This window comes from Muscardinus avellanarius (genome assembly GCF_963383645.1).
Source record: "Muscardinus avellanarius genome assembly, chromosome: 11".
Taxonomy (NCBI): Eukaryota; Metazoa; Chordata; class Mammalia; order Rodentia; family Gliridae; genus Muscardinus; species Muscardinus avellanarius.
In genome coordinates this window covers 100,200,386-100,212,553 of record NC_137797.1, presented here as the reverse complement: position 1 = coordinate 100,212,553, position 12,168 = coordinate 100,200,386, and the positions used below count along the sequence as shown (strand labels likewise).

The following is a 12,168-nucleotide window of genomic DNA, read 5'->3' as shown; positions in this document are numbered from 1 at the left end:
AATTTTAATTGCTGAGTCAAAGGGTTACTAAACCTGTAAATCAATAAAAAATAAAATAAAATGTGGAATACTAAAAGTAAAAAAAAAAAAAATTTTCTGGGTTTTCAGTTATCCTCTATTATGAAGTTTTTCAATGTGTCCTTGCTTTAAGAAACATTTTCTAATCAATGATAAGTGCCTTTAAATATTTATTTCATAATGACATTTTTGAACCAAATATATTTATGTTTTAAGGCTTATGATAAAATTGAAAGTTGGTATAAAATATTAATTAATCTGTGTAGTGATGCCTACCTGTGATCTCAGTACTTGGGAGACAGAGACAAGAAGATATTTTATTCAAGTCCATTCTTAGCAATGTAAGAAGACCCTGTTTCAACATATAAATATAAAAAGGAAGTAGGTTGTAGTTCAGAGGTAGAATGTCCTGTATTCAATCCCAAATGCCAATTAATTAATTAATTAATGCCCCTAAAACATTAGTTTACCCTACCAGAAATAACAAGGAAGAGATAGGAAATAATCAGGCTTTTATCTTTCATTTTGAGGTAGTTAAATATATCCTGTGCACAGAAGGCACAGGGGTTCCTAGGTAAGTATGGATTTCTTTCTATGGTGAATTATGAAATGTTTAATTTATTTGTTTTTCTAAGTTAATTTTATTATATATTTGTGGCTTAAAGAAAAATACCTAGATCATTAATATTTCACTACTTCTGTGTTAAAAAAGAATAGAATTCAATATGGAGAATTCCAAAATTGTATATGATCTTTACAGATTTGCACTACTAGAATAAGAACAGTAAATTAAAATTTTCTGTCCTCCTGGTAGATATTTGTAAGACATAAAGGACATACTATACAAAATATAAGAAGTGTAAATAAGTTATGTGTGATGTAAAATAAATATTTCTTCATAAAGTGATTTATTCAATTGTTTTATTTCTTCTACAGTGTGTATTAGAGATAGAATAAATTAAATTATTGATGAATAAACATCATCATTTTGTGTAAGCAGTAACTCTGTTTTCTATTTAGATCATCTATGGTCCCTTTGACCTCAGGTTGAGGGAGAGAGGTAAGCTCCATTCTCTTTATCAGTTTCCTAGGGACTCTATAGCTCTGTATCAAGGGATTATTGGACTTCGGTTGGTTCTGGGTTGGCCTTGTGGTTCCAGATGACATCAGGGTAGAAACGTTCCTCGGGGACATAACACAAGTAATGGCCAACAATGGACTGTGTGTTGCATTTGCAGAAAGAATTCCAGAATTTCCTGCCGAGAATACAATGGACAGTTATATTTTTAGTATAAGATTCACATCTACAAATATCAATGTTGCATTTAGTGATACATATTCTCCTTTGATATTTATACATAACCTTTTTTGCTGTGATATAATTGGCACTGTCTGGATCACAAATTCTGATTGGGATATTACTACATCACCCTTTGGACAAAGTCAAAGTTATACATACTTTGGTGAAGGCTTATCATTTTCTGTCCACATGGATGAGATTCCTGGTTTTATAGATTTTCTCAGAAGTGTTCGGCCTGCAGAATGTCCTCATGATATCTTTATCCAGGATGTGTGGTCTATGATATTTGAATGTCCACATTTGTCTAACAATGGGGCCAATAAATTGAGTTGATGCGCACAAAATGGCACCCTGGCAAGCTGAAGTCTGAACGTTTGGGACATGAAGACCTCAGCCCAGATTACCAGGTCTGTGCTGCTGTGCACGCCATTTCCCAGGCACTTCATGAAGAACTCTCACTTCAAGTGGAAGAAGAATCTCTCTAGAAAGACGGGAGCCTGACTCCTCATCTTGGCAGACAGCAACAGCTCCTTCTCCTTCTTGCAATGGACTGTGCACTTTCTCTCCCTTTTCACATTTCATGGTCTTTTCACAATTAGCCATTGAGATAAAAACATGTTCTTTCTTTACAGGATATAATCATTATGCTTGGGAAAATGCTTATCAGATCCTCAGTATATTTAAATAAGAAATTTAGTCCCAATAGTGGTTATACATCTTTTCTTTATTTTTGTATATTATTGGTATATTTAGATGCTTAAAGAATTTTCACAGGTATTAGTATGGAGCATTTGAAGTGACCTTTTTTTCTATGTGGTGCAAATATCTTGTTTTACAGAATGTTCTTTTTTTAATTGGGTTTTATTTTTATTTTTTTAAATTTATTTTATTGAAAGTAAATGTTATACATGTAATCTGTATCTGGTGCCCTCTCCCCCCCCTCATTTCTCTTCCCCCCTCCAGATACTTAATACCCAGGCTAACCTTGCTATATTCGTACTTTTACACCTTTTTGGAAATAGCCGCTCATCAATTAAGTCAAATAGCTTTCTTAAAACAAAACTGGACAAAATGGCAAAGTGGCTAAAATTAATCCTTAACTTCTATTTATTATTTTGTATTATTATTTTGTATTTCACATTTAGATAGCAATACATTTGAAATCTATTTTTTGTGTAGTGTGCAATAGGGGCACTTGAGATAATTCTTCTCTACTAAAGAAATTCAACTAATCAAGCACAATTTATAGACTAAATACTCTGTTTCTCTGTATAATCTACAAATAGTGTTTGTAATTTATGTATAGATATAATCGTTTTACTATCTATAAGATTATGCCATCTGAAAAAAGACAGAAACAATTTCTCTTCTTCCTTTCTAATTTGGATGACTAGTGTATTTTACTTTTTCTCTGGCTTATTTGCTTCTTACTGTTCCTTTTTAAGCTTTCTTCAGCTTTTTACTATTCGATATTATGCTAGTGTGGGGTTGTTATACAGGGTATTATTGCATTGTGATACAGGTTACCATTGTACTGTTTTGTAATCCAGACTCTTATTGTATTGAGGTATATGGCTTCTATATCTAAGTTGTCAAGAATATATTACATTAAGTATTTGGGATGTAGCTCACAACTACAACAACAACAAAAATAAATGAAAACAAAAATTAAAAAGAATATTTTTATGAGGGTATTCTGAATTTTTCCAAATTTTATTTGCATCCACTGAAATAACCATGTAATTTTCACTCTTGTCTTATTAATGTGGTGGTCACATTAATAATTTCTGTTTGCTGAACCATCCTGAATATAGATGATAAATCTTACTTGGTCAGGCTGTATAATTATTTTAATGTGTTGTTGAATTCTAATTGAAGTATTTTGTTTAATTTTCTTACATGTATGTTCATGTGGCAATACAGGTCTATATTTTTCTTTCATTTACCTTATTTACTTTGTTTTGTGTTTTGTATTTCTTTTTGTTACTAGCCATTCAAACAGGGGCATTATACCACTTAATTACATGCCTACCAGCCTTTTTATTTTGTTTTATTTAAATCAAGATCTTACAAAGTTACCATATGGTAGCCTTCAACCTTCAATCCTGGTTATAAACACACACAGAGAAGATTGGTGAGAAAAAGTACCAATCCTTAACCATCCTGCCCCAGATGTAAAAGTTATGGCTGTTCTGTTATCAGGGATGGTCTCATGGCCCTATTTAGAATCTAAAAGTTTCTGACAACATCATGGGGGAGAGAGAGCTCTTGGAAGAATCTGAGAATTGATGTTTTTTGTGAGAAAGTCCTCGTCAAAAGGATTCTGGCAAGAGAAAAACTAGAAAGAGATCTACTCTCTCAGGGTAAAGCCTGGTCAGTCATGTCCCCAAAAGGAAGGCAATCAGGGTTGTGCAGAAAAATATCAGTGATTTTTCCAGATTGACTCATCAGCTAAATACACATTCAAAGGCAGAAAAAAGACAGAAGCATGTACTATTAATAGATTCCTATAAATAGAATTGCTGGATTAAGGGTTAGTAGCTCTATAAATGTGCTTATATTTAAAATATATTGAGATTTCTAATTTAACAAATATTAACCATTTAACTTTTCCTTTCCAGTTAAGATCTTTCTTTTTCTTGTCTTATTTTGCTGGCTATCATTCTAGTACTATATTGAATGACAGTCGCTGAGTGAGTGATGATCCTTGTATTGCTTTTACTAGAGTGTTTATAATTTTCTATGTTCAAGGTCATGCTATGTGAGATCATTTCTTCCCTTTTGATTGGCATGCTGATACCTTTAATTTCTTCCTCTGTGTAAGTCCTCTAAACTGTACAACCAGTACCTTCGAGCTACATCCTCAGCCCTATTTTTTATTCTTTAATTTGAAACAGGGTCTCACTAAGTTGTGGAGGGCCTCACTAAGTAGCTAAGGCTGGCTGCAGACTTGGAATCCTCCTGTCTCAGCCTCCCAAGTACTGGGATTGCAAGCGTGCACCACCATTCCCAGTTTGCAATACATTTTTTTCTATGACTAAATTGATGAAAATTATTTCCTTGAAAGAATGTTTAATTCTGAAAAATGCTTCATTGGCCTCAGTTGAGAAGATGTTATTATTTTGACCTTATTTATTCATGTACTATATCTGTTTACTATCAACTGACCTGTGTATGTTGAATCAATCTTATTATATCAGAGATAAATCCTAATTGATGGTGATGTATAGTACTGGAAGTATGTTTTCAAATTTTGATAGTTTTCTCTTGAAGATTTTTTCATGAAGGAATATTCTATAATTTTACATTTGTTTTCATTAAACATTTATATTCAGTACGGAATACGGAAATGCAGAATAATGAGTTTCACTGCATATACCTATAACATACTTTGAACATGTCTATTACCACACCCATTCTACCTTTCCTTTTCCAATTTCTCTATATCTTTTATCTCTTCTAAATGTTTCTCCTCTATGTCTGTGTCATCCCTGTCTAGATTCCACATATGTGGTAAAATGTATAATACTTGTGTTTCTGAGTCAGAGGATTTTCTTAACATAATGATCTCCAATTCCATGTGTTTCCTGCACATGGCATGATATTTGACTAGTTCATGGCTGAATAACATTCCACTGTATCCATTTAATACAGTGTTGTTATGCATTCATATGTCGCTGGACACTTGTGTGGGTTCTGCGAAATGTGTTTTGCAGAAATGTATACATGATTATTCAAGGATTAGGCTCCACTCTGCACTTTGATATCCTCCTTCCTCATATCTGGGACTTCCTATCTTATCAACCTTTGATAATAATGGAGAAATCATTTGGACAAAGTTCCTTGACCCATACTAATGTAATTTCAGGATAGTACTCTATAGTACTTGGCATCTCTAATTAATCTGAAACCACTAAGGATACAAAATTCCTAGAAGTGTTTTCTGGTTTAAAGTTGTTTTTGATGATGTTTTTCTTAGGAGAAACAGAACCAGGTGTGAAGTTAGAGAGTTATGGCCCCTTGGAGACTGACATTAACTGTATGAATGCACCACAGATTGATGGTTGAGCAGATGCAAATCAAACACACTCCAAGAAAACAAGGCAATGTTTATGTATAGCACATTTACCTCAGGCCCAAGCCAAAGCTTTAAAAACTGGCCCCATGTCAAATGGAGAGGCCTGTGTTTGAACACAGTGCTTTTAGTCACGAGCATCTCTTGAGAAGATTCTCAATAGACTATTCTTGAGAATCTTCTTCTCAAGAGAAAATTCTCTGTAGATTATTTTTCTGAGGTGTTGTCAATTTCACTAATATTTGTCAGTGTTAATATGAAATTACCCTTTGCTTTTCCTCTTCTTGTCACTTTCTTTTTGTTCCAGGAGCAAAGTTCTACCCTCTTATCAGCTATCCCTGCTTCTCCTGGCTACTATCAGGATGGAGATGTCATTATTGGTGGACTCTTTTCCCTAAGAGCGACTCTTAGGGACACAAAATATATGTTTGGATTTCAGGATACAGTGTATTTGCCAGATTTTGTTTTTGCGTAAGTATGTGGCTTCTCTGTACCGCAGATAGGTGAAAATGCATTCTGCAGTTAAGGATTACTTTTTTATGGAGAAAAATGTTGTAGATAGTGTTATAAACTCTTTCCTTAAATTACTGTATTTAATATCATATTTGTGTGGTCATAGGTAATCTTCCACTGTATTTTTTTCTGAGCTACATCCTGTTATTGAACACAAAAAAATCCCATACAATTCTAAATTTTATTTCTATTTTTCATTTACTTCATCCCTGACCTTTCTTTCTCAAACTTAAACTGCACATCAAAATGTCAAAATTGTAAATTTTATCATAAACCAGACTTCCAATCTGATTTATTTCAGGCACCAATATTCTCAACCTTTTCAACTTAGAATGTCCTATTGATTTCATAGATTTTCACTTGAATTTTTTGCATGGCTCATCCTGTTTTACAGCAAATAGCAATAAAATATCCTTTCCACCTTTGTATTCTAGAGCTCTCACCAAGCACTATCAGCACCTGCTGGCCATGGTTTTTGCTGTGGAACAAATTAACAAGGACGTGAACATGTTGTTCAATCTGTCTCTGGGCTTCTATATCTTCAACACAGATTTTATTGGGATGAAGGCCACGGAGAGTCCCATGTCTCTGCTTTCAGGAAAGAGTCCTCCAGTCCCTAATTACAACTGCAGGGCTGAGAAGAAAGACGAGCTGGTGGCCGTGATAGGAGGCGTTTCTACAGTAATATCAACTCAGATTTCTCAAGTGCTATCTCTGTATAATATACCTCAGGTAAGTAAAAAATATATAACTTTTAAAGCTAAACATAATAATAGAGTAACATCTGCCCCATATTCCATATGGATGTTGATAATGCATGTATCTTCTCAACAACTAACTGTTGAATTAAGCACTTTTGTAAATTTAATTTATAACATAACAATATATTTGTATAATAGAATTTTCCATTGAAAACTTTTTAAATGGAGGAAAGTATATAGATGATAATAGTGATAACCTGTATAATCCCTCCAACCAGAGAGAAGTTTTCACTGTTGGTGGGTGTTATCATCCAGTCTATTTTACTATGCAATGATAGACCATCATAGCTCTATTAGTATATGTCAATTATATTCATTTATTTTAAATGTTTTCTTTTTTAAAGAGTAAATACTATGAATGTTTTAACTTATAGTATATTATTTGTATTGGTTTCAGTTTAAATTTCAACATAACCTTAATTTTTTTGGGGGGTGGCGGTGGTACTGGGGTTCCTGGAAACCCTTCTACCTCCGGGCTACACTCACAGACACCTATTTTTTATATTTTTATTTGGAAACAGGGTCTCTTAAGCCAGCGAGGCTGACTTCAAACCTCCTGTCTCAGCCTCCCAAGCGCGGGGATTACAAGCGTGCGCCACCACGCCCAGCTCAATATAACATTTATTTCTAAAATATTTTTAGCTAATTTAGCTTTAAAAACATTTAGTTTGTTTTTAATTTTCCTCTGTTATAAAGACTATTTAAATTTGTATTTCTGTCTAGCAAAAACTTTTCTTGATCAGTGACAACTACCTTTATACATTTTCCTCATAATAGTATTTCTGAGTCAAATGTATTCATGTTTGTAAGTGTTTTGATAGAAATGTGTGTAGGTATGCCTCTACCATCTTGTAACCCGTTAAGATGTATGACTACAATCCACTAATAAGTAAAAAAAATGAAAATTCTTATTAAAACATATTAGTGTCTACTACTAACAATAATTCACAAGAATTCCTAATACCTTTCTTTCATTAAAGAAAGTCACATTTTATTTTCATTTTAAAAAGTTTCTTTGGTGCCTTGCAGTCATACATCTCAATGGAGTACAAGATGGCAGAGGCATACATGTACAAATCAATCATTTACCCCTTTCCCAATTCCCACCCCATTTCCTCCCACCTCCCTCCTCATATTAGGCTTAGTGATTGACATTAAAAAAAAAATTACTCCATTACCTTTTTTCTTGAAATCCCTGTAGCTATTATTAAAATATATTATATCAGGTTACCAATGCTTTTACTTGTTTAATTTTTATTTACTTATGTTGATGTATATATTTTATTTTATGTATACATGTATAATTTTACTATATATATATATATATATATATATATATATATATATATAATTAACTTTGTCCCTTGGTCATGAGATGGTGGTGGGATCATTTTTCTCATTCTTATTAAAAATTATTCTTTTTGCCTTTCCATACAACATATGCATTTTTTCCAAATATAGTTTAAATAAATGGGACTTCATGTCACGTGTTTCAAGTATGTATTTCTAAAACAAATATCTTAGAAAGTGTTCAATTTTGGAAAAATATAAGTACACAGAAAACTAGACTGATTAAATGAGCCTTACCTATACACCATCAAGCTTCAACAGATTTAAAAATATGATCATCTTATTTATTTGTTTTATCTATTAAAGTCGCTTTTTCGCATCTAAGTTTTCCAAAATGTTTTGTTTTCTTTCTAAATGTAATGTTAATCTTTTTATACTTTAATGATTTTTCTCTTTAAATACTAGAAGTATGCATTAATTCATCCAGCAAATTCACGAGCAATTAATAAGTATGTATGTCCAAAAATCAAAGGTTTGGAATTGATAAGTACAAAGTCTCTATTAAGTATTCAAGTTTAGATGCCCAGTGAGCAATTGGATATATGAATTTATAGTTTGGGTTAAATTTTAGGGAGGACATATAAATTTGAAAGATCATTTAGAAAATGCGTATTGTGAAAAGGGGAAAGATCCAGTTTGAACCATGGAGTATTTTGATATTAGAAGCTTGAAGAGATATGGAAATTTTAGTAAAGCAGAGTGATAATGAGCACCATATTCTGGAAAATAAATGCAGGAGAAGAAGGAATGATGGTTTCCCAACACCATTGGTTGAAAAGTTTGTCTTTTCTCAAACATATTTTTTTGTACCTTTGTCAAAAATCAGATGGCTGGGTGAGGTTTTATTTTTGCATGTTCTATTTTGTTCCATTGGCCTATGTGTTTGTTTGCTTTTGTGCTTATACCATACTTTTTTGTCACTATATCTCTGTACTATAAAATCAGTCATTGTGATGCTTTTTTATGGTTCTTATTACTGATAATTTTTTGCTATTGTGTGTCTTTTGTTTCTCTAGATTTTTGTTCTGTTGATAATGACACTGGCATATTGATAGGGAGTCCATTAACTGTAGATTTCTTTTGGTAGAATGACTATTTTGATAATATTTATTGGTCTTCTATGATCTTCAGTTCCTTTCTTTAATATTTTATATTTTTCATCATGGAGTTTTTTTCTTATTTGATTAGATTTATCACTAAATATTTTATAATTTTTGAGGTCATTGTGAATAAAATTATTTTCTGAATTTCTTTTTCAGTGGACTCATGGTTGACATGTAGAAAAGCTATTGATGTTTTAAAATAGATTTTGGATTCTGCTACTTTGATGAATTTATTAATCATCTCTCAATGTCTTCTGATTTTTACATCCTTTAAATATAGAATCATCTGCAAATAGAGATAATTTTAGTTCTTTTCCTATTTGAATTCCTTTATATTCTCATTCTGTCTTATTACTCTAACAAGAATGTCAAGTGCTGTATTGAAAAGCAGTTATGAGAATGGGCATCCTTGTCTTGGTCCTCATTTTATAGGAAATTCCTGTAGTTTTTCTTTATTCAAAGTGATGTTGGTTTTGAGTTTATTGTATATTGCCTTAATAATGTTGAGGAGAGGTTCTTCTATTCTAATTTTCTGCAGTGTTTTAAGATGAATGGGTGTTGGCTTTCTTAGCATCTGTTGAGATGATCGTGTGATTTTTGTCGTTAGTTCTATTGTGGTTAATGATATGCATTAATTTGCAATGTTGAATCAGACTTGCATCTCTGAAATGACACCAACTTGATCATAATATACAATATTTTTGCTGTGTTTTTGAATGAATTTCACTAGTATTTTGTTTAGAGTACCTTTGCATCTGTGTTCATCAAGGGTATTGGTTTGTAATGTTTTTTGCCTGAGAAAATCAATATTTGTTTTTGGTGTTAAGATGATTCTGACATGATTCTGACAGGATTCCATTACTTTTGACTTTATAGAATAATTTGTGAAGCATTGCATTATTTTTTCTGTAAAAGTGTTGTAGAATTCAGCTAGGAATTCACCTGAACCTGGGCTTTTCTTTGATGGAAGATTTTTTGTTTCTTTTTTTATGTCTTTGGTTACTATGGTCAGTTTAGATTTTTTATATCATCTGTATTTAATTTAGGTAGATTGTACATGTATAGAAATCTCTTGACTTCTATGGTTTTCAATTAATTGAATTATAAATTTTCAAATTTTTTTGGTGATCTTCTAATTTTCTCACTGTCTGTGGTGTAATCAACTCTTTTAAGCCAATAGTAGATTACTTAAAATAAGTTCTGGTAAATGGCCATTTTAGCATATTCATCATCAGTGACCTAGTCTTGAAAATAATAAGAATTTGGGGAGATATCTGATACAATAGCCTCAAAAGGGAAAGTCAAGAGACATGAAGGAATAGTAGCCGAAAAAAGTAGGGTAGAAACATGGGAGTAATTGTAAGTTTAGGACACAATAAATTATATCTGAAGGAAAAAGAAAACATTCAGATGTAAATTTTTCATTTTGTGATAGCTAAATATCTATTTTAAAGGTAACAGAAAGGTGCAGGGATGGCTAGGTAATATAGACTTTTTTTCTATTTTGAATGATAAAATGCTTAATATATTTGTCTTCTGAGTTAGTGTGATTATATATTGTAGCCTTAAAAAATATCTAGAACATTAATGTTTCATTACTTCTGTGATCAAAAAGCATAGAGATCAACACTAGAAATTCTGAAATTGTATACAATCTCTAAAAATTTGCTTTACACATGATAAGAAAAGTATGACAAGATTTTGTGTCCTTTTTGACTATGCATTTAAAAGGAATATGGGTCTGGGTATAAAAATGTAAGAAGTGTAAATTAAGTGATGAGTGAAATAAAATATATGGCTATTTCTTCATAAAGTGATTTCTTTAATTGTTTTAATTCTACAGTACATGTAAGAAATAGAATAAACCAAATCATTGATGAATATGTATTATAATTTTGTCTTCTATTTAGATCAGCTATGGTCCCTTTGACCTCAGTCTCAGGGACAGAGCCCAGCTCCCGTCTCTTTACCAGTTTCCCAGGGACTCTGCAGCTCTGTATCAGGGGATCATCCGACTTCTGCTGCACTTTGGTTGGGTCTGGGTTGGCTTTGTGGTTTCAGATGATACCAGAGGAGAAACATTCATCAGGGACATGACCCAAGAAATGACCAAAAATAGGCTGTGTGTTGCATTTACAGAAAGGATTCCAGAATTTCCTGCTGAGGAGACAATTGAAACAGACAGTTTTCAAATAAAAATCACATCTACAGATATCAGTGTTGTATTTGGTGACACATATTCTCTTCTGAGATTTGTATATAACATTTTTTGCATTAATATAACTGGCAATATCTTTGTCACAATCTCTGATTGGGATTTAACAACAATACCCTTTGAACCAAGTCAAAGTTACACATATTTTGGTGGAGGATTATCATTTTCTTTCCATATGGATGAGATTCCTGGTTTTAAAGATTTTCTCAGAAGTGTTCAGCCTGCAAAATATCCTCGTGATATCTTTATCCAGGATGTGTGGTCTATGATATTTGAATGCCCACATTTGTCTAGAGATGGGACCAGAAAATTGAGTCGATGTGCACAAAATGACACCCTGGCAAGTCGAAGTCTAGATATTTGGGACATGAACACCTCAGCCCAGAGTCACAAGGTGTATGCTGCTGTGCACGCCATTGCCCAGGCTCTTCATGAACAACTCTCACTTCAAGTGGAAGAACAATCCCTTGATAAAGATGAGAACCTGACTCCTCATCCTTGGCAGGTAGGAGCAGCTCATTCTCTCTCTCTCTCTCTCTCTCTCTCTCTCTCTCTCTCTCTCTCTCTCTCTCTCTCTCTCTCTCTCTCTCTTTTTTTTTCTTAAGTGTAATAGGCCATGGGTTGTCCTTTTAATTTTTTGATTCATGATAATCCCATAGTTGTCCCTTTATAAAAAATGGTACTTATAGCAAAGTGCTTTTGGAAGATTAATCTTTTCTGCCTTGATAATACAATATTTCCATCACAAAACTAATCATAATATCTGGGAAAATGTTTATCAGATCCTGAGCTTATTTCATCAATAATATTTTGGCTCTTATGTGATTAGACAT

At 32.7% G+C, this 12,168-nt stretch overlaps 1 protein-coding gene across 1 annotated transcript in view; it reads left to right on the top strand.

Moving 5' to 3' along the window:
* Positions 1–1,650: 1,650 nt before the first annotated feature.
* The window catches only part of LOC308269615 (vomeronasal type-2 receptor 26-like), a gene marked incomplete at both ends in the record, with an annotated part of 34,712 nt that continues 24,194 nt past the window's right edge, over positions 1,651–12,168 (top strand). Inside the window, 4 exons of the mRNA XM_080704982.1 lie at positions 1,651–1,725; positions 5,701–5,864; positions 6,341–6,638; positions 11,031–11,840. Of these exons, the coding sequence (XP_080561108.1) occupies positions 1,651–1,725; positions 5,701–5,864; positions 6,341–6,638; positions 11,031–11,840 (1,347 nt within the window). The remainder of the gene's footprint in view (positions 1,726–5,700; positions 5,865–6,340; positions 6,639–11,030; positions 11,841–12,168) is intronic.